The sequence below is a fragment of the Corvus kubaryi genome, unplaced genomic scaffold, assembly GCF_017639235.1.
Source record: "Corvus kubaryi isolate FWS band 111438036 unplaced genomic scaffold, C.kubaryi_AGA036_p1.0 37187, whole genome shotgun sequence".
NCBI lineage: Eukaryota > Metazoa > Chordata > Aves > Passeriformes > Corvidae > Corvus > Corvus kubaryi.
The window spans coordinates 904153-927087 of record NW_024581053.1 but is presented as its reverse complement, the minus strand read 5'-3'; the positions used below and the strand labels follow the sequence as shown (position 1 = coordinate 927087).

The window sequence follows — 22935 nt, the reverse complement described above, 5'->3', positions numbered from 1 at the left end:
TGTCCCCAAGCACAGCAGGACCCCTGTGCCCCCCAGACAGAGCAGGGTTCGGAGTCCCCAAGCACAGCAGAGGGTGGCAGCTCGTGGGGCCAGGGCAGAGAACGTCCACTAGAGCAACAGCAGAAAACAAACTGTATTGACAGGACATGGAGGGCCGTGGGCTCGGGGTCTCCTCTCAGGGCCATGTTCCAGCAGGGTGGGAATGGGGAGGAATCAGGAGCAGTTCTTCTCGTGGTGGGCTGAGAAAAGCATCCAAGTCCAAACTCCTGTGGGCTCATACACTCAGGGGGAGCATTCCCGGCGCCGAGGACGGTCGGGAGCCCCCCACGCCGGGGGGCCCTTGGTCAAAGCCGTTCACTGCCCTGGGAAGGAGAGACAGCCCGTCAGGGAGGAGCAGCCGGGGGCAGGGCACTGCTGCCCCTCCCCAGCACCCGGAACCCTCCCTGGCCCCGCTCCTCCTCCTCACGGCGTCCCCGGGGACAGGGCCAGGACAGCACCGGGACAGGGCCCCAGCTCCGGCTGCCAGGTCAGGGCCCACGCCAGGGCCGGAGCTGGCACGTCCTGGCTGAGGCGACTGTCCCAGGAGGACGAGTGGCCCCAGAGCCTGAGCCCGCTGGGCCTGTGCACGATGGGTCTGTGCACGATGGGTCCGTGCAGGGTCAGGCCCAGCCTCCCTCAGCGTCAGCTGCACCCGTCCCTTCCCTGGCACTGGGTGCCCGTGTGCCCGGAGCGAGGGCACAGCCCCCGGGGCGGTGCCTGCCCTGTGCCCGTGTCCCTCAGGAGGGGACACACACACACACACGCTCTGAGGGCGGCCAGTGCCACGGCAGAGCTGTCTCTGTGCCCCAGCAATCCCCCCTGGGATGGGTGGGAGAGGAGCCTGTGGGTCCAGCAGCTTTTCCATCTGACACGGCTCCATCCCAGCCCAGGAGCAATGACATCCCTGATCTGCACTTCCCCCCACACCAGCCCTGCCCTCAGGGGGCTCTGCAATGCTCAGGGTGGGGGAGAGCCCCACAGCTCTGGAGGCTCAGCAGGTCCTGCTTCCATGTCCAGCTCTGCAGCACTTCTCCAGCTCTGCCTTTCTTCATCCAAGGTGAAGCAGCAGCCTGGATTTGCTGGGCCACAGCAAAAGGCACCAAACAGCAGCAGCAGCTGGGGGATACTGAGAGCTGGCACTAAGGCTGAGCTTAGGGAGGGCTTACCCAGCCTTGGGTTTCTGATGGGAACATGAAAAGGCACCAAAAAAAGGGAAAGACATCAGCATTACTGCAGTGGGAGAAAGAATTAAAGGAAAATGAAATAACTTAAACACAGCAAGTGTAAAAATAACCAATAAAAGGTCCTGCTTTAGCTTCCAGGAGTGAGCTGGGAAAAGCTCTTTTGCTCCAGCTCCGACTCGGGCAGTTCTGGGAGGTCTCTGGAGCCTCCTGCCCATAGTGATTAACCCCAGCCAGGTCCCCCTCCTGCTCCTGCCCCCTTTCCCTGGCCCTCAGACCACTCCAGCAAACTCTGCGGTGCCTGTGCCATGTCCTTGCTCTGGGATTCCCAAGAAACCAGGCTCCAAACAGAGCCAGGAGCAGCATTCCCTGCTGGAAAGGTCCCTGCAGTGGTTGCTGAGGGATGTTTCTGACCTCCTGTCCCTGCAGTGCCATGGGCTTTGTGTCTGTGTCCAACCACTCTGCCCTGACTGCTAATTTAGACTCATTAACCTGCATTTTGAGCTGGACTTTGTACTTAGCACCTCATGCCCAAGATACCCTCAGCTCTAAGTTTCCAACACATCCTCAGTGGAAGATTCTTCTGAAGCTGAACAGTCCAGCTTGAAGGGAAAACAGAGCTGGCAAAGCACACTTGGAGACCTGGAACTGCCCCAGCTGCTCCCAGCTGCCACGGCTGTGCTGGGCATGGACAGTGACACCGAGCAGGGACACTGCTGTCCCTGCCCACACTGTCCCCTCCCTGCTCTACCCCGGCCATCTCCCAGCCACCTGTGCCCTTGTTTGCTTTCCTGTCTGCCACAACCACATCACTGCACACCAAGAGCCACAAAATGCTGCAGGAAAATCACAACCGAAGGGCAAACCTTCCGAATGAACTCCATCAATGAAGCCACACCTCACCTGAATCCCTGCTGGGACCAGTTCAATCAGAAACATGCACTTTTTTGAAGTATTACACAGATCAAGAAAGCAAGCAGCACTCAGGCTTATGTTTGCAACAGGTCACAGCACCAGAGAGGTTTATTTCAAGTAAGGAGAAAGAGCAGTTGCAGCCTCAGGCTCTATCAGGGCCCATTAGTGTGTGACACTACCAACTACCTCGTGCAGTTACCAGAGCCCCCAAATCTGCCCCAAGCCCCAGGTTACACCACATGCAGCCAATCAGTGCAAATGAATTCATTTACCCATGACCAAGGTGGGGAATATGACCTTCTCACGCCTAGTGGAGAGAAAGGGAAAGTTTATGCACACAAAAATGACATTCCTGAGCACAACCCTTGAAGCAACAACTGGGGCCAAGCAAAGGTGTTAAACCAGACCTCAGCAAACCTCTCCTGTCTGACCTCTGCACAGTGAGACTGCTCTGCACGGGCAACCCAGCACAGGACAGGCACAGGATTCCTGCACCTGAGTCACCCACAGCTCCCTCTGTCCCAGGAAAACCTTTAAATAAGGTGGATCTGGGACTGAAAAGTGACCCAGATTTCACAGCCTGGTGTATTCTGATCAGGGCTGTGGGGGACAGCATAGAGACGCCTCCGACTGCTGTGTGTGAGCACAGGCACTTCTCACATTCAAACTTCAGCTCATTTCATTAAAACAAAGCCCAAGAGATTCACAAAAAATAACCAGGAATAAACATCAGCTATGAGGCCTTTGGCATTCAGGACTGCAGGAAGGGGAACAGGCACCTCAGGCTGGCTGTCCCAGTGCCAGGGCCCTGCAGAGCCCAGAGCAGTTTTGTTCCCTGGACAAAACTGGACTGACATTAACAACCAATTAACAATAATTACAACAGCAAAATCAAGTATCCATCCCGAGGACCATCCTCGGGTGCTGTTCTGCCATTCCCTGGCATCTGGACAGAACCTGCATGTTCCTGAAGGGACCAATCTGCAGGAAACTGATCTTCCACCAGACACTGCTGAGTTTTTAACAAGTAGGAAAGCCCTGACTGCCCCAATCCTGCAGCCAAGCTTTGGTGCAAGCCCTGCTGTGCTCCAGGCCTCCCCTGAAACAGGGCTGCCCTGTTCCCCTCTGAGGGCAAAGAGCAGGGGCTTGGCAAGCGCTGGAGATGCCTCAAATATTTCAACCAACTAAATGGCAGAAGGAGGAAGGTAAACAGAGCTGTAATGGTGTGGCTGAGTTATCTCTGAGCCAACCCCACCACTCAGCCACCAGCTGTTCCTTAGGCAGCAGCTGCAGATTGGATCAGGGCTGCACTCACACCTGGATCAGGGCTGCACTCACAGCTGGATCAGGGCTGCACTCACACCTGGATCAGGGACACACCCACACCTGGATCAGGGACACACCCACACCTGGATCAGGGCTGCACTCACACCTGGATCAGGGACACACCCACACCTGGATCAGGGCCACACCCACACTTGGATCAGGGACACACCCACACCTGGATCAGGGCTGCACTTGGATCAGGGCCACACCCACACCTGGATCAGGGCCACACTCACACCTGGATCAGGGCTGCACCCACACCTGGATCAGGGACACACCCACACCTGGACCAGCCTCCAGCAACACCCGGGGCAGGGAGGAGAGCTGATGGCTGGAGAGGAAGGAAGGAAGGGACAAGAAGGGCAGGCGTGGCTCAGGCCCTCGTGCCCACCCCGCACAGCCACTCTGGGCCAGCATGGCCAGGGCTCGGCTGTGACCCTGGCTGGGGACAGCTCCCAGTCCAGCTCCCAGGGCTGAGCCAGGCTTTCCACAGCAGCCCTGGAGCCTGCACCCAGCACAGGCACTGCCAGCACCTCCTGGCACAGAGCAGGGGAGCAGGAGTGGGTGAAGGGACAGCCTGGGAACAGCACACAGGGGTACAGGGGACCAGGACAGGACAGTGGGGCTGTGCAGCATCTCTGGCAACTTGCAGATAAGCACAGCAACCACTTCCAGCCCTTTATCCTGTCCACTAACACCCCCAGCTCTGCTGCAGCATTTCCTTCCTGGGTTTCTAAGCCTTCCTCAGCCCCAGCCTGCTCCTCCCTCCAGGCAGCCAGCCCAGGTAAGGAGTGTGATGACAATCTGCATAATTAAAAGTGACCCCCACCCCACAGAGCAATCAGCTTATTTGTCACACCACACCTCAATATAGCTGCGCTGCCTGCTAAGAGCTGCCATAATCCCTCCCCAGCACTTCCAGCTCCCTGGGGGATGCACAGCCCCCTCAGCCCTGCAGCACACACAGCCCAAAAGCTGATTTGCACATGACTTTAAGGCTCTGAACTCTGCCTTTCCCAAAGCAGCAAACACCAATGGCTCTAGGAGCTCTGAGTGCCAGTTTTTAAGGTGCAGCTCACCCTGCTCCCCACACGGCTCTGCTGAGGATGAATGTGGGAAGCTCAGCTGGCTGCTCTGGCACTTTCAGGTTGGAAACAGCTCATTTCATTCTCTAAAATAAAGACAGGATTGAGGAAGTGCTGAATATCAGCATTAAATGGCACTGAGGTTTAACGTGAGGACACACAGGGAGCATGGAGGCTGTTCTGCCCTCAGTACCTCTGTGCTTTCCACCTTTGTACACCCACTGGGCCTTGTGCTGTGAGGCACTGGGGAAAACCCTCCTGCAGAAGCATTTCCCAGTGTCCCAGAGGGAGCTCTGAGCATGGCAGACACACACACACGAGGGCTCCTTGTTCCCGGGAAAGCAATCCCCGGCTCCGAGGCTGACTCACAGCAGGGAGGAGCCACCCCTCAGCAGCCAGAATTCCTCCACCGATGGTTCATCCCTCACAGAGGGGGTGTGAGCACCCAGGATCCCTCCCAGGGAACATCCCTGCCTGCCCCAGCTGCTCCAAGGCAGTCTCACGTCTGGGGCTCTGCATGCACTTGCCCAGAGCACGCCTGGCAACCCCTCCTCTGCTCCTGAGATGCCCTCAGAGGGCCCATTCCTCACTGCCTGGGGTTGGTGTTGCAGCCCCCAAGAGCTCAGGCAGGACAGGCACTGCCAGCTGAGGCACAGCCACACTGCTTTCCTCTCTGCTTTACAGAAATCCCCTGCAGACTTTGCACCCACGAGTTATTTCTCCTACGGGATGAAAACAGTGGTGGGCTAAAGACGAGCCGTGAAAACTGCTCCAAGGAGCTGCCGCAATGCCCCCCCCGAGGGCAGAGCTGTGCCCTGGCTCACCCCTTGTCGAAGAAGGACGTGTGCCCTGGGTGTGGGTACTTTGTGCCGTTGCTGCTCATCACGGCGCTGTTGACATTCCCTGAAATGTAGGATTTCCGCGATGCCTGGTCCTTTGCAAAATTCCTGCAAGCAGCTAATTTGGATTCTAAGGCCTGCGAAAGGGGAGAGAAAAAAATAGTATTAAAAAAGTAATAATTAAAAGGAAGTACTTTGCTGCTTATGAGCCTAAGACTGCCATGATCAGGACTTCAGTGTGATCACCCTTGGCAAAAAAATGGGAACAAAGCTGTCATTTCTTCTGTCACCCAACCACAAAGGAAACACACAGATGCTGATGCAGACTGCCAGGCATTACTCAGCTCCACGAGGGCTCAGATTCTAGAACAGATGAACTTTGAAATAATTACCCAAGATAAGGAAGCCAAATCCTAGCAGAAGTTACCAAAATTTCTTGCTTCAGCAGCTGCTGCGAGCTGATCAGAAGACCGAGAACCTAAAGCAGAATCCTCAAGTTTTAAGAGGGGCTGTGCATTTGGAAAGTTGGTTTTTTCACCAGGACAACACCTGCTGGAATTTCTTTCTTAATCTTGGCTTGCAAAATAGTCAATTTCTAAAGCTCCACTGCCACCCTTCCCAACAGGCCTGGTGAGGTCTTCCTCCTCTATGTAAAGTGACAGTGACTCCTGGAAGGAGGAGCAACATCCCGATTCTCTCCTTTACTCCAGAACATCACCTGCCCATTCTGCCACCATCAGAGGCTGAATATCCCTCTTATCCTGAATATCCACGGCGTGTAGCAGGAAGTCCGTACCCATTACACCCCTGTGTGTGGGGGCACTCAGAACATGGCAGATGCCTGCACTGGAAACTGAAATTCATCTCCCCAGATGTGAGGTTTGGTGCTGTTCTGCACAGAATATTCCATTACCAGGGCACTGACATGCTGCCACAGGTAAGTGAACCCTGTGCAGACTCCTAGGAATCCATGGAAGTTTATTTAGGGATTATGGACTATACAGGCAGCTGTAGATAACTCTGGGTGTCACAGATTGTCCCCCGGCCACAGCCAGTGTGGTCTGAGCCAAGGACTCCCTGTCTCAGCTGCAGGCAGGAAAGCAAAGTGGAAACTTCCTGCAGAGACAGGGAGTGTAAGGTTTGGGATGAGGCACAGCCAAACAAACCCCAAAGAGCTTGACCACCCTATAATTGTTCCTAGAGCAGTGCATGAGCTGGAACCCTGTCCCAGTGGCCGAGCTGTGGCTCAGGGCAGCCTGGGAGAGAAGCTTGCTTATTTGGCATTTCCTGTCCTTGCAGAGTAATCACATGGGATTGTCACTAAGCTCCCTAAATCCCCTGCAGACTCTTACTCACAATGATCCCCTTTTAAACATGTCACTGCTAACCCCGAGCTGTCCTGCTGCCCTTTCAACCAAGGCTGAGCTCGCTGCCTCCAAATGGGAGCAGCCAGGCAATTTTTCACGTCCAACTTTGCTAAAACAACTGTCTGTACTGCAGCTCCTGCCGGGCTCAGCGTGGTTACACAGGCACAGGGCACAGCCAGAGCCAGTTCCCTGAGCTTCACTCACACACAAACAAACCACCACGGCTCACCAAGAAGCTCCTGGGAGCTCAGGAGTCATTTCTTGCTCCAAGTGGAAAGCCTGGGTCCTGAACAACACTGCAGCAGATGTTTAAAGCACTTCTTCCCTGCTCACAGTGTAATCCCTTTAAAGGCTCATGCATTTCACTTCCCCACCAACCACAGATGGGAGCACTTGGCTTTCTCCTGATTTATTTTCTCACTTTCTTATCAAAGGTTTCCAGGCTGGTTTTTCTTTGAGTATCTGTGGCAGAACTCCCTGGGAGAGGAGCTCTCCCACCAGCAGACCCTGGCAGGGTGATCCCAGCTCCTCCCTCAGCCAGAGCCTGAGCTCCAGCTCTGCAGCCCAGAGGAAGCTGCAGGCCCAGTTCAGGTAAGAACAAGTTAACAGTGTCCAACCCAGTACTTGAAAAACTTTTACTCCAAATAGGAATTTTGTCACCCCAAATCGGATCAGAACCACGGGATCATGCTTTAAAAATCAAAATAATTTAAAAAAAAAAAAGCATTATCAAATACTAAGCAGTGAATGTGGATGATTTGGCAGCTGCAGAATGTACCCAGCATGGGCCAAGGCCGTGTTGAGATTAAGCACAAGGACAGAAGCCCCAGGGAGAGCCCAGAGTACTCACCCCCACTTTCCGTAGCAGATCTCCCACAATGTTGAGTGCAGATATTCGAGCTGAAGGAGTCAGTGGGCTGGTACCAAACCCATTTGGTATAGCTGCAAACACAGACACTTCTTATTACTTCACTCCTCCACAGTTCAGGTTTGGAAAAAATTTAAATTCATCAGCTTCTACATAAAAAAACCCCAAACATATCTACGATCTTGCTGCAGACATTTCATACCATTACCCACAATAACTGCAGGATCACTAGCCAGAGAAAAATGATAAAGCTTGACTCCTGCCCACTGCCCCCGGTCCCATTAGCCCCCCAGGCAGAGTTCATGCACTCTCCATCTGCAAGGCTACTGAGTGCAATCCATCTAATCCAGCCAGAGCTCCCTCTGGAATCGACTCCTTCTCATTTGAAAAATAAAGTATTAATCCCTGTGACTGTCCAGAGCCTTCCAGATGGGAAAAGGGGCTGGACTAACATCCCACTGCCTCACGGAGGAAACAGGACCCCTGAAAAGGCAGAGTGGTAGCAGAGACTCCAAATTCCTGCCCATGTTCACCCAGCACTGCTGCTGCCTATTTGAGCAGAAATATCAGTCCCTGCACTTCCCTGAATTTCCAAATATCATCAGTGCTCTACAGCAGGCACCCACTGCAGAGTGCAAACCCCTCCTGCCCCCAAAGGCAGTGTCTGAGCTTCACTGTCCTTCTCCATGCTGTTTACTCCTGAAATGCACCCGATGCTGCCCCGGGATTCAAACACAACTCATGGAAGTGTGTGGGATCCACACCCCCACATCCACCTCGGGTTCCCTAAGGAGCACAACCAGACCTCATTCCTGTGGGTGATACCTTTTGGGGAAGGAAAACTATTTTCTGATCCTTTTCCAACGGGTGTAGCTGGCAAGGAGAGAGAGGCCTGGACAGCTGAATCCATCTTCTCACAGTCCAGGGTGGGCGAGCTGGGTGCTGATTTTCGGGTTACCTCCTGCTGCCTTTCCCTCACAGCCAGCTCTTGCCGTAGGTCTGAGGATTGAGAGAAAGAAAAACCCCACAAAATCCCATATTAGTGACTGATTCTCTCACAAACACTCTCTCTGTTCATTTGGGAGGGGCAGCAGGAGACAATTCCCAACAATCCAGGATTAGTGCCTGCTGCTGCTTCCTCCAGCAGTGAGGACAGCCCTCAGAGCAGCCCCAGCCCCATCCCATCCCTTCCCATTCCAGCTGGGACAGGGAGGGAGCAAACAGCCCTGCCTGCCCCAGAGAGCTCCCTGTCCCTGGGATGGGGGCAGCCAATTTGCCTCAGGATTTTTCCCCATTTGCAGCGTGAGCTTCATGTTACAAAAACTGCAGCTGGACACAAAGGGCTGCTGCTGCTGAGCCCAGCTCCTGCTCAAACACAGCTTGGAAAAACAGGAATGACCAATATATTCCAGTGTTTCCCATTCTCTACATTCTCCTTCCACTTAATCCACACAAGCCAAAGGCAGTCCAAGGGTTGCATCCAGTTTCTTGATGCCTTGGCAAGTAAAGGAGCAGAATGGAGGGCAATCCAAAGGAAAGGGACTCCAAGGGAAAAGATGGAGCATTAGGAAAGCCTGGTTTTATTCTCACCTCCTCCCAGACTGCAGCTTATCCCCTACCCTGTCCCCTTCCCTTTCCACAGCTTTCTGCTACAAAGAGAATCCAGCCCAGCCCAGCAATGGATCTCTCAAATCCTCACAAAGATACAAACAAACATTACAAGTGAGTTGTTCCTTTTTGGGCAGAGCAACTTCATTTTCACAGACCTCCCATTCCTTGCCTCAATCTGGCACAAGAGCAAAATTAACTGCACATTACAGCTTTTAAGTTGTCACAAATATTTAGAACTGATTTTAGGTAAAACAGCAGAGCCGAAGTGACAATCTGTCTGGGCTTCCAGAAGAGGATCTGAGGCTGTTCAATCAGAAATGTCATGTTTGAGTTTGACAGTACCAGTTCTTTTAGAGGCTACTGTTCCTGCTTGCTGCCTGGGGGAATAACTCACGAATGCTAAAAATTTCCAAATGACTCATCTAAGAAACAAGATGTCTGTTTTGCTGATTGTTCCAGTGTTCTAGAAAACAGTCCCCTGGGTTTTGCTGGTTTTTCCAGTTTTATTGCCCTAATCTCAAATTACAATACATATATTTCCTCAGAAAATCTTCCTCTTCATATTTAGTACTAAATCCCCGTGCTTCCAATAAAGCTCCCAATTTCTGGGGCACAAACTTGCTTCAAAAAGGGTCACAAAGGAGAATAACAACAAAAAATCCCAACCTGCTGTCAGATTGTGTCACACTTAGGTCCAGGCCTCAAATGAGGAAGTCTTTTAGGAAGCTTCATTTAGGGAACAAAACTGCAAAGCACCAACCTCTAAACTACATAACTGGCTGGCACAGGCTTGTGAGCAGATCACCTCCACTGTCAGAGAAATCCATTTATACCAACCATTAAAAATGCTTCCCCAGCATCCTCAACGTGAAATCCACTGGGGAATTCCCAACTCCCAGTCACATCCCAGAACACCATCCCAAACATCTCTTACTCACTGGTCTAAACACAACCTTTACTGGAATATCTTGAATAAAATATTTAAGGCAATTTCCAAGGGGCTTAGAAGGAACACAGGAGAGATTTTTTTAGGAATTAATTAACCATTTCTCCTGTATTTCCCTGTTGTTTCCTGTGCTTTCCCTTCCTATAAACCCACAGCAAGAGGAACTTTTGAAGCACATTTCCTCAATTATCTTATATCCGTGGAACAGAGTATTTTTGTGCTAAAAATCCTGAATTAATCTGATATTAGTTCTGCCCAAATGAGGAAATTATTTTTTGGCTATACTGGACATACAAAGAACACACTGTTAGTAACACCTACAGCATCCAGTTCAAGTCTCATCATGTGAGGCTTTCCAGAAACATGAGCTTTGCTTGCTGCACATCTCTTTTAGCAAAGCAACCCTGCACCAGGACACAGAACCAACCAGACCAGCCATACCTCTTGCTTCATCCTTTAATCTCTGTACAGAGACCAGCAATGACTCCTTGTCATCCAATTCACTTTCTAAAAATGCATTTCTCTCAATAGCTTGGTTCAGCCTTTGTTCAAAGTCTTCCAATGAAACTATTGTTGCCCTAGAAACAAAATCCAGAATATTAGGTTCTCCAGCTCAGCCAGCATAAAAGCTTATTCAAAACCATAACAGAAGAAAAATGTTAGCAGGGCTCCATTCAAGGTAAGCATGTGAAAGCCATGGAAATGCTTCTTAAAAGGGAGTAATCAACTCCAAAGAAACAGGAGAAAAAGATGAAAAGAACATGATAGCATCTGGCTCTCAGGGATGCACCAAAGATGTGGGAAAGAGCCAGTGCAGAGCAGCCAGCTCCATTTTTCCCAAGCCATGCTCCAAAGCTGTGCATTAATCAGAGCACCAGCTCAGCTGGGGCTGTGCTCTCAGGGCTCTGCACGGGCACAGCCCAGCCAAGGTGGGAAGCAGAGCACTGGGATACTGCCTAAGACCCAATTCCTCCCAAAGTCAGCGTCAAAAGTTAGTCAAGAGCTTAAGAGCCTTGTGGAAACAGGGCCTCAGCTCTCAGATCTTTTTTCCAGATAGCCAGAGGTTCACTCCTGCTCTCCTGAATCAACGGCAGAGTTCCCATTCAGCAGAAGGGAAGCATGACCTCCTCCCAAACTGGGTGTTCCCAGCAGCAGCCTGCAAAGGGCAGGATTGTTCCCTGCAGCTGTTCTGCCAGGGACAGGAGACTCCTCTGGCCTGTTTGATTTAACAGGGACTATGGAAAGCAGGAGCTCCTGACTTCAAAGGTTCTCTGAGCCAGCAGGACCACAAATAAAGTCATCTAGTTGAGAGTACCAAAGGCAGTGCAGCGGCCTGGCTGGATCTGGGCTTGTTCCTCACAGGAGCACAAACCACACTGCAGTGGCCCTTCCTGCTGCAACAGGAACCAGCTGAGGCAGGTGAGGGGCAACTGCACTGGTCAAACAATCCGGTGCCTTGGGGGTGTTTGGGTTTTTCTGATTGTGTGTTATCCTCCCTTTAAGGAACAATAAAATGCTCGAGCTGAGTAGCAAAGAAAAGATCTTTGTAGTGCAAACTTGAAAGGGAGAGGAGGTTTGCAGCCTTCACCTCTTTGCACGTTCCAGGTCATCGTTGGCCTGCTCCAGCTCCCTCACATATTTGTGCAGCTGATCTTTGATGGCCCTTGTCTGGCTCAGGTCATCCTCCAACAACGACACCTGCTTGTAACTCTGGGCGTACTGGTGCTCCAGTTTCTCCTGAAACAAAGAACAGGGAGATAAATATCAGCTGCTGGCACTGTCCAAGTCATCAGCAGGAAAAGGGCACAAAAAGTATCACTGTCTTTGCAGAATGCTGATTTGGGACTGCTGGTAATTCAGAGCAGAAACTGGAGGGGGAGAAGGAACACGCTGTGAACATCAGGGCTGGCTGCAGTACAAAACCCCAGACATCTCACCACAGCACAGCTGCCTCTCAGGGATGTGTCCCTGCACCTGCTCCCCACAGCCTGCACTGACAGCTGCCCCAGAAGGCAGAGAGAAATCCAACTGCACAGCCTCCCCTACAGCGCTTCTCCCTTGACAGCACCCACCCTGACACCAGAAATTGTCTGACGTGCCCATGAGCAAAAACGAGCCACTGAAATCTTCACAAAACCTCCGGGCCCACGAAGTCATCCTCAGAAGAACTCACTGCCCAACGCCCTCTGAGGGCACTGAGAGGCCTGTGGAGAAACCACTGACCTCATAAAACACATCCTAACCCTACAAGTACAGCTGGCACTGGAGACACAAAGTAATCCCATAAGCCCTCCTTCCACTGAGTGAACTTCTAACCTCTGTCTTCACTAAATAAGCCAACACTGCCCAAAATGCTGCTTTTTCAAGATTTCAAGAGAGGCGAGAACTTGTTAACACAGAAGCATCAATTCAGAGCTGCCTTCTGCACATGCAGGTCCTTAAGCAATTCCTGGCTCCACAGATGCGGCTGTGAATGGATGTGGAGACTCCCTGAAAGATGAGCACAAATCACCCATTTTCTGTCTTCTTTGGGGTCTCATAAAACCAAGAAGACCCTGAGGGCCAAAAGACTGGTTTAAAAGAAAGGTGACCAGGCAGTGGCCTGACAAACCCCTTGTGCTGTCCCCGTTGCTATGCCGGTGCTCCCTGAGGAACAAACAAAGCTCCTCCTTGGCACAGCCTCGGGAATTCAAACCAGCACCAACTCCAGGACAACGTTTCATGACGTGAACAAGAAAAATTCTGCCAGAAATGTCCCTGGCCTTATTTGGGGTACATGCCATGCTTCAGTGTGGATCTTAACCAGACAACTCCTTTTTTATTTGGATATTCAGTGCCCAAGAGCAGCCCAGACGATCCAAAAGGAGATCCAAGATGCAGCTGAAAGGAAAAGCAACACTATCACAGGGAAAACCTACCTTTAATGTTTCCACTTCATATTTCAGTCTTTGGTTATCTGCTTGCAAATCTCTGTTCCTCTGCTCAGCTTGCACTAGCTGTGCCTCCAACTCAGCTTCTAATTCCCTGCTTCCCTCCTGGAATTCAGCCAGCTCCTCACGGGCCTCCTGGAAGCTGCAAGGAGAGGATTTCATCAGTGGAAAAGCCAGCATCTCCCAAGTTAAAACAAAATCTGCAGCTCTTCTAAAATAAAAAGCTGAAAAACGGGAGTTTTAAAGCACTTAAGTGTCATCCATGGGCCTCTAAGGGGAAACAGAAAAATGGGGAAACAGAGAAATTACATTAAGCTGAACTATTGAAGGAAATTAATTCTCTTACATCAAACCCAACAGCTACCTTAAATGGCTGTGTGGAATCAAAGCTATTTACAGGATTCATGGGAGCCTGAGAAGCACTTTGTGCTCCATTAGCTTTCACTGCTAGCAGACTTTATGGTACAGACAATGAATTAAGCAAACATTTAACCAGATTTTGGTTAAAAACTGAAGACAGAACAACAGTTTCTGCATCTCTGCACTAGCTGGAAAATTAAAGTTCTTAAAAATCATGCAGAGTCAGGAAGCCAGGACATGCCTACCTCCTACCACTGCAAGTTATTAAATACTAGAAGTAGCCACCCCACATACTTTGCTTATTAAATTTGCATCTTTACCACAGGTAATAGCTCGGCCCTGAGCAGGCAGCAGAGAAAACCACCAAGGCTTTAGGCAACAACACATCCACTGGTGTCTCAGATGGAATTTCTGACACACAAGAACAGCTTTGGGTTCTCCACATGGACAGGCTGCTCCACATTCCCAACACCTCCCTCCCAAAATACCCCAAACCAAACAAAAAAAGCCACTTGCACCTTGGGTTCTTTGGGCTTGAGGGAGGTTTAACTTCAGCTCAACTGCACATGAGTTACACTGAATGCAAAGAAAGCTTTCAAAAAAAACCCAAACTGGGATCCTCCTCCAGTGCCCCCCACTCCAAAAAAACCTCAGCCCACCTCCCAGTCCCTCCAGAAGCACAGCACTGCTCCAGAGAGCAGCTTCTCTTGGCACTTTTGGTAACAAAAAAGCCCTATGCCCCCTAAGAGATGCAAACCACTGGTACAGGCAGGGCCAGGAGCTACAGAACACTTGAATCAAATGCAGCAGACACCAAATCAGCCACTTTTCATACCAGTAATTCCACTACAAGAAGCTTGAGGGAACAGCAGTGATACAAGGCAAGCCCAAAGGCGCCTTCTTATCATAAAACATCAAGATACCACTTAAGGCAGCACTTTTAATTACACAAAGGTGCACATGATCATAAAAAGGCTCTGCTCTTGCTCAGACATGCTCAAAACATAGCCTGCAGTTCCTGGCATGGTGACACTGTGCAAGAAACACTCAGCTCCCACAGAGATGGAAATTTTAAAGCTGGAAATCCTTTACAGAGAATTCCCTTCTCACAGGTTCTTTCTAAACCATCTAATAACCACCTTGGTGTGGCCTTGCAGAGGAATAGATTAAACAGTGTTCTGGTCATTAAGAACCAAATTCAGCTTGCAAATCCACAATACCTTTGTTTGTACTTCAAGGAAAGCTCTTTCCAATATGCAGTTTCCTCCTTTGGACTCGAAAAAGTAGGAATTTCTTCACTGTCCATGATCAACACGACCTGCAGGACACAAACACAGGAATACACTCAGGGCAAACACAGGCAACCACCCCCAAAACCTCTGCTGAATCCTGGGCTTCAGGACTTGGCACCCATGTCCAGGATGCCAACAATCCCTCCCAGGGCTCATCCAGCACACAGACCTGCCCCAACGAGCCACAGGATTTTCCCCAGCCTCTGGAAGTGCTTGTGGAGCAGCCTGAAATGAGACCAGAAGGTTTGGCTGTATTTTGTACCTGCCACCGAAGCTCCAGTTGGTGCCACAAGCCCACTCAGGCCCCCAGCCGGTTTTACAGCTATCAGTTTCCACTTCAGTTCATTAAATGTTCTTAAAGAGATTTTGCCTCCTGCCACCACACAGCGACTTCGCCACAGCTGCTTTTAGAGCTGCAGCGGTGAGTAATGAAGGAGGATGAACACTCCAAGTGAGCAACTACAAACAGCTCTGCGTGGAGATCAAAATTCAACTTACTCTTCCTGCAGCAAGTCCTGGCTAATTCCTGCTTGCAGGTAACAGGAATTATCCACATAGTTCTGCTGCCTCAAACAGACACGAGGAAGGTCAGCCTCTCCCATAAATGACATGGTCACGTCACACGGGAGTGTTCCAGCCTGGAGCTATTCAGAGGAGAAGTTTCCCATGCCAAGGCAGTGGAGATCCCCTCGCCATGAGGATCCTCCTTTCTTGGACCTCCACAGGCTCTCAGCCAGCACAAGAAACACAATCAAACATAATTTTTATACTGTTTTATATGGTCCAGGGGACATGAGACAGTGGAGGCCTCAGCACACACCAGGTCTCAGAGCTGATGAAGGTGATCAAATGCACAGCGGGACCAGGAGAACGCTCAGATCCCAGCCCAGGAGATGCACCATTGCTCCACCTCTCCAAGCAATCCTACAGCTCTCCAAGGCATCTTTTTTTTCCTCCTCAAAAAGCCAACCCTCAAATTCTGTCCTTACCACCCAGAAGAAGAACGGGGTGAACCCAACCTCCTCTGTGCTCCAAGCAGAGGCTGTGAACGCCTGCACCAAGCCCATTGATCAGAAGAGCTGACCTAGAAGTCCTGACTTTCACACTCTGGCAGGCATCACTTCTCAGCCAACTCTGGCCCTTCAGGCTAAAATTGTCACACTAATGTGTTCTGTATCTCAGTGACCCACATTTTTGACACCGAAAAGTGGGCCACAACAATCCCATGCTTCTGTCAGAGGGCAGCCAGGCCAAACACAGCGAGGCAGAACTGGCACATTGGTTCTCCAGCTGAGACTGCAGCTGCCACAAGCCAAGAGCAAATTTATCCAGAGGGTGCCAAGCACCTCAAAACACCTCAAATCTCGCACTGTGTTTATTTAACTTCACAGCTTTATTGCAGAAGCACACGTGTCATGGCTCAGGTCATCACACTGCCCAGGAGAAATGACGGTGCTTCCTTTCCTGCACTGAGAAGGAAAAGTACCTGTGGAGCTACTCCCACGATGAATTTCAGATAGGGATTTCTTCGTGTCAGCTGTTACCAAGGCAGCTCAGTCACTCCACAGGGACAAAGCCCAAGTCCTGGGCAGAAGCCTGTGGATGTGGAGCCCAGTATTCCTGCCTGAACTGCTGCAGTTCCACGGTGGGAGCAGACACCTGACAAAGCTCAGGTGCGTCCAGCTGCTCCTGGACAGTAATTCCCACTGCCAGGACAAGGCACTGCTGGGTGCTGTCCACAGCACTTGTCCAGCACTGATCCAACCCTTCCATAAATCCCTTCAACCTTTCCCTGTACGGCTCTAAACCAGCACACTCGGAGAGGCTCAGAGCAGCAGGGAGCACATTCATCCCCAAACAAATGAGACAAAGCACAACATAGGCCCAGCTCCCACAACTCCAGAGGAGCTGAGCTCAAAAGGTGAGCAGCCAAGCCAGCTGTCAGCAAAATTCAGGATGTGGTTAGAAAAAAGCTTGTGCAAGAAAGCATCTTACATCATTTCCTAGAAGTAGCTGAGATAAGGCACAAGACTCCTTCCTGTCTGCTCACATGGGGCACACCCTGAGAAATAAATATCCACGGGATCCCTGCAAGCACAGCGGCCTGTGCAGAACAGGAACAGCTGGAAGGGACTCACAAGGACAGGAGGTGAGTTTGCCCCCCACTCCTTGTCCAAAGATTTTTCCTTTCAGACACTGGAGGGAGAAGATTCAGCCCAGTGCTGGCTCAGGCCCTGGGCAGGAACTCTTCTTTCCAAACCCACCCAGACCTTTTCCTTCTCTCATCCTGCCTTGGCGAAGCCACCTGCACAAGGTGGTAGCTCATGACTGCCCCTGCTCTATGTCTCCCACCATCCCTAATGCTATCAGCAGGGATTTGGGATCTGCTGACTGCGCTGCATAAAGCCCTGCTGCAGATGCCAGCGTGCACTGCTGAGCTCCAGCACCCATACCCCGCTTTTTGTCACTTGTATTCCCTTGTGGGCATGAGGGGCAGGAGAAGGAGATAAGAGCACACAGACACGGTGGTTTGTGGCCAAAATACCAGCCTGGGAGCTGGGAGATACTGACAGCTTCCAAACCTGCTCCCAGCACACACATGGCCACAGGAAAATCCTTCACTCTGCCAACCTTTGTCCATTCCCTCAGAATGATGGCACAAAAACACGGACTGTGCAAGCAGAGAGGAAATCCCAGGAGTTAGCAGAACATAACCAGACAATTTAACAGAACCACACAATTCCACACATCTCATGTGTGGGAGAGGGGATGCCCACGGAATACCAAGAGTTGAACAAAAACTGCTTTGCCTCAGCCTGCTGCCTGTTGTCCCGGCCCCGGGAATTCTGTCAGGAGCTGAGAACCAGCACGGCCAGTCCTTCCTATTCAGGGCTCCTTTGCATACGTGGCACTCGCAGAATCCAGCCTTTGACAAACAACACTGACGCTTTCAGGGAGCAGACAAGACAATGCAGCAGCGTCTTCCAGGGAAAATGAGAGCAGGCTTATGCTGCTGCCCACTCAAATTCATTCCAACACCGCTTAGCATTCACACAGTGCCCTGGGAAAACACAGCTCCGTGGGCACAGCTCCAGCTCCAAAGCTGCTCCCAGACAAGAACTACGTTCAAAACACCGGGGCTCCTTTCAAGCCCCCCTGGACCAAGTCAGCAGGACAGAGCAACTCTCTACTGTGAAAAGGAAAGAACTTTTCCACGCTGCAATGACTCTAAAAAACACAGTGTGTAGGTTAAGAACTTGTCTAAATCCAGAGGGTTTTGTACGGGACAAATCTGTTTTCCCACCTCAAAAGCATCCTTAAAACAAGAGGAGCAGTATCCTCTGGACATCACAAGAGCGAAAGGCTCAAGAATGTACCAGAAGTAACCAATCTAACATGCAGACAGTATTTTTCAAGTAATTTAAGGAATCTTGCATTCAAGGCCAACCCCAAATCCCTCTGGAGCCACCTTCCAGCTAAGCCATGAAAACACAAACACAGCTTGAAGTGTAACATGGTACCTTAAAAAAGCTTCCCGGGCTCTCCATGTGACGGGAGACTGCAGCGAAGGCTGGGATGAAATCTAAGACCAAAACACTGAGCCTGAAATCTAACACGATGTCACGATGTCTCAGCTGGGATCCACCCCTTCCCACAGTCGGGAATCCACCCCTGCCTGCTCTCAAAGTCACTCAGCCGCTCACACGTCACGGCAGGGATGACTTTGAGCACCGCTCACACGCTGCAATTCACCCTGGATGTACCTGCAGCATCTCAAGTGGCTGCATAAAGCATTCCTCCTGATTGCCATTGCCTCACACTCTCCCACTGAACACCAGCTCAGAAACACTGCCATATAAAGAGAATGAGTATTATTTGATCTCCATGAACAGGTCGTTTTTCTTCAGAGTTTTCTGCTTTCCTCCTCACAACCCCATTTGCCCAGTATTTTCAGACACCAAACATGAAAAATAAAGCAGAAGCAAAGCAAGGCCACTCAATCAGGACCAACCACAGGGCTGAACTCCCCCAGCTATGCTTGGCTGTTCCCCCCTCCCCTCAAGGCACCGCAAATGTCCACTGACCTTTGGAATTAAACAAGCAACCACCTCAAATAGGACTTGATCGAGAAGTTCTGCCAAGCTCACATGTGGCCTTCAGTTCTCGAGATAACAACCCACTCTGGCTATCACAAAACGTCCAAGTGGCTGTTGGCTGCCGCAGTGCCCCCTTCTCGGAGGCAATGACGCTGTCACCGAGTGCTGGCACCGTCCAGAGCTGCCACGCAGAGCAGGAAGGACTGTCCCCAACCAGCTCTTCTTCCTCTTCCCCTTTTTTGCTGATTCACAGGCAGAAAAGCAGAAGAAATCTTCTGTCCACCATTCTTCACCTTCTCAAACCAAGATGACCAACAGGTTACCCCAAACTCCTGAAGCTCTTGATTTTTTTCCCCGCAAACCCAATCAAGACTCAAAGCAAGGTAAGCCGAGCAGCCAAAACTCAAAGCAAACGTGCATTGTCTTATTAGAAGATGGAAAACAAACAAGCAAAAGCCATGGATTAGATTCCACCAATCAATTTGGGCTTGTTTTGCTCATCCTGAAATAGGAGCCGGCGGATTTCCATACGCGTTTGGATGTGTGCCTGCATCCATCACCAGGGTGAAACTGAACCTCTGGGAAGTGAACCTTCTCCTGCAGTTCTATTTTTGAACTGAATGTTCCCGAGTGAACCACAACAAATGCCTCCTTCTCCCTCACAACAGCAGCACAGGAGCTTTCAGGAAGAGAAGAAAGTCACCGAGCACAGCGTCAGCACAACGCTCCTTGCTCTGCTGCAACAATAAATCCTGCATTTCCAATTTGGGCAGCACTGGAGGCAGGAGATAACCAATTCCTACCTGCAGGAACTTGGTGCCAAATTCAGAAAAGCCTTTAAGATAAACTAAGCAGCACACAGCGAAGCCTTGTTATCTCAACAGCCTCATTAATCAAATATACCATGTCTGCTCTACACCACATGGCCAAGAACTCATCTGTCTGGTGAATATTTGATATCCAGTCACAGAAAAACCCTTGAAGAGTGAGCCAGCACTGGGCTGGAAGCCTTGAAACCAGAAGAAATGCACTGATGCAAGAAGCCTCTTCTCAGAAATCAAGCTACAACTACCAAAACTATCAGAATTTTGTATTAAAAAACATTGATGGCTTTCACAAACATGGAAAGTTTCAGATATTTGACCCCTATTCCTTCCCAATCAACCTCACCAAAGTGACTAGAAAAGGAAAGCTGAAGAGGTTGGTGCTCCTGATGCAGGTCCAGGACTGCCAGAGGTGAAGGAAGGGCCCCTGGAGATGTGTGTGTCCCAGAACAACCTGGCCTGAGCACGGGGACAATTTGCTCCCAGCTCTGTACCCAGGAACTCCAGAGGGATGAATCCACACAGAGCAGAGTAAACAGCAAACTGAGGAGGAAATTCAGGCTGTGGAAAGGATACACTCGTCCCTGACTCAGCCTCTGCTCCCTCCTAGGCAGGCTGGCGAGGTGTGACAGGCACCAGGAGCTCTGATGCTGACCCACACCAGGCTGGCAGCTGGCACAGGCTGCCACGGAGCTGAACCCCTCTGGAGATCACCCACCCAGCTCCACCTTCTCCAGCTCAAAGCTGCCTGCTTGCTCCTTAAACCTTGAGGAATCCCAGAGCATCCCACCCAGCAGCAGCAGTGATTTACCTGAGAGGTTGTGGCACACCCAGCACAGAGCCTGCAGCAGTGACAGCTCCAGGTCCCCTGGGCCTCCCTGTCACTCCAGCAATTCAAACCATCCCGATGACAACATCTCCTGGGAAGGCGGCGGCCAGAGGGTGAGATGCTTCTGGACACCACAGAATGACCAAGGAATTCCAAGGGAAAAGCACTCAGCACGGATTTCTGCCAAAAGGACTGAATTCTGTTGCTTTTACATCTCTGAAGTTCTACCAGTGTCGGGGGGAGGGGTAAAATGGATTTGAAAAATACCCCCTGAAATGGCATCACAGACCAGCCCCCAGCAGGGAGGGGCTCTGCAGCGAGCACTTAACAACAGGAATGTTAAAAATAACCCCCCAAACTCTGTTAATCAGGAGAAGGAACCAGCACAACCTTCCACTGAGCTGTGGGGACAGAAGAGCCCTCCAGGGACACAACCACGTCATGAAAAATCTGCTCTGATGGGTCTGGCTGGCTTTGCCCGGGGTCAGGGCAGCACAGCAGTGCAGGCAGTTTGCTGAACACACTCCCCACCTTATCTTGATGATGTTTGTGGTGTCACAAACATCAAGGGCTGCAAAAATACCATATCCTTTCTGCAGTCTCACTTTCCTGGCTCAAAAAACCAACTGTAATGGACTGAGGGCATAAACTGTACTTTGTTGCTGTACTTCTTGGCAGTCTGCTGCCAGCAGTGTCTCCAGAGACAAGATTCCTTGTGACACCAAGGTCACAGACATCATCAGTCCCGTGCTTTCTCTCCACTTTCGTACTTTCCTTTCTCTTCTCTGCCCTTCTTCACCAAATGAGGAATTATCTTACGTATCTGCAACCTCTAAAGAGTCAGGGACAAAAAAAAAAGAAGGTTTTCCCCTGAAGAGGAAGGAAGGCGGCTCAAACAGTGACTCAAACACTGCCTCTGAACGCTTCCTCCACTTCTGGGACTCCCAGTGACATGTGGGATTAAATCTTGTCACCTGGGCTCTGCTTCCACATACGCAACAATACAGAAATGCACAGCCCAGCCAGAAAACAGGGCAGGGGATCTCTTCCAGGGCAGACCTGACACTGTCAATCCCAGACCCACACTATTTACCCACCCCTGCCACATCCTGTGCAGCCACAGTTAACTGGCACCATCAACCAGCCAGTCTGTGCAGCCCCACTGCAAGCATCAAACTGACATTTAAATAAATAAATATTGAAGCACAGAATCATTCAGGTTGGAAAAGACCGCTGAGATCATCAAGTCCAACCTCTGACTAATCACCACCTTGTCAAGCAGACCAGAGCACTCAGTGCCATGTCCAAGAGTTTCCTGAACACCTCCAGGGATGGGGACTCCACCACTTCCCTGGGCAGCCCCTTCCAAAATATCTAAAAGGTTTCTTTTCTGCCTTGGGACAGCTTCTTCCCCTTACAGTTACTGATAACTCTAACAAAACACTGACCTTGGAAAGGCCACCAGCTCTCCGCAGTGTCCAGGAATTGTTTCTTGGGGGGTTGGGAAGAAAAATAAAGGAAGAAAAAAAATTTTCTGAAGTATCCAAGGAACTCTTCTACAGCAGTGTCTTGTATTTAACCACCTCTCAGGCAACAAATGCCACAAGCATCCGAAAGTGCCCTCCACGCCCTGCACTTGTGAGCAAGTCAGGAGAGTGGCAGAGGGACCAGAGAAGCCCTGAGTCACTCCCAGTGCAGATTGGGCTGTGGGTGGGAGAGCACAGCTCTCCTCCTCCCGGGAGGGAGAGGGATGTGCTGGTGGGAATCACTCGGCGGAGGCCTGGCTCGGGGAATGTCTCTGCCCTCCTGTCAGCGCATCCTTTCCAGCACGTCTGCTGCAATTCGGGTCACGCTCATCACCCGAGCACGGGGCACGGGCTGCTCGGGGCCGGGCACGTTCAGATGAACACAACAGGGCTCTCTGGGCTGACAGGGAGGATAACAGCCTCAGAGAAAAACCCGCGCTGAGTTATTGACAAACATCCAACAGAGATCACAGAATCACAGGAGACCTCTGAGATCATCGAGCCCAACCTGAGACCAAACACCCCCTTGTCGCCCACAGCAGGGCACTGAGCTCCACCGGCCTTTCCCTAAACACCTCCAGGGATGCCGACTGCACCACCACCTCCCTGCCCACTCCAGCATCCAATCATCATTTCCGGGAGGAATTTCTTCCTAAAAAAGACGCTGCGCCCCGGGCATAGGATCGATCAGGGATTTTACGACAACAGAGGCAAACCACGCGTCCGGCTCCCTGTCAGTGACGGGAAAACGCCCACGCTCGGGGCCAAGGCCGGCAGAGAGGCGGGCAGGGCCCGGGGCAGCTCCGAGCCCCCGGTGCGGCCGGGCCGGCCCCGCGCCCGGCGCGGTCCCTGCGGTGGGGGCCCGGCAGGGCGGCGGCCGAGCGGGGCCGCGCCGTGACT

The 22935-nt window shown here is 51.2% G+C and overlaps 1 protein-coding gene across 6 annotated transcripts in view; it reads right to left on the bottom strand.

The window, feature by feature from the left end:
* NDEL1 (nudE neurodevelopment protein 1 like 1) overlaps positions 1-22935 on the bottom strand; it is a 24719-nt gene that overhangs the window by 1222 nt on the left and 562 nt on the right. The window contains exons 1-10 of one of the 6 annotated variants that reach the window (XM_042022098.1): positions 18281-18298; positions 14929-14984; positions 14688-14785; positions 13096-13249; positions 11766-11914; positions 10619-10755; positions 8446-8619; positions 7603-7694; positions 5371-5522; positions 1-362 (exon numbers count right to left, since the gene is read on the bottom strand). The exon at positions 1-362 is cut by the window's left edge and continues 1222 nt beyond it. In XM_042022098.1, the coding sequence (XP_041878032.1) occupies positions 275-362; positions 5371-5522; positions 7603-7694; positions 8446-8619; positions 10619-10755; positions 11766-11914; positions 13096-13249; positions 14688-14773 (1032 nt within the window). In that variant the 5' untranslated portion in view covers positions 14774-14785; positions 14929-14984; positions 18281-18298 and the 3' untranslated portion in view covers positions 1-274. Of the gene's footprint in view, positions 363-2407; positions 2443-5370; positions 5523-7602; positions 7695-8445; positions 8620-10618; positions 10756-11765; positions 11915-13095; positions 13250-14687; positions 14786-14928; positions 14985-18280; positions 18779-18844; positions 19668-21957; positions 22754-22935 lie in introns of those variants that run through there. The other 5 variants (XM_042022099.1, XM_042022097.1, XM_042022094.1 and 2 more) reach the window with 5 other exon arrangements.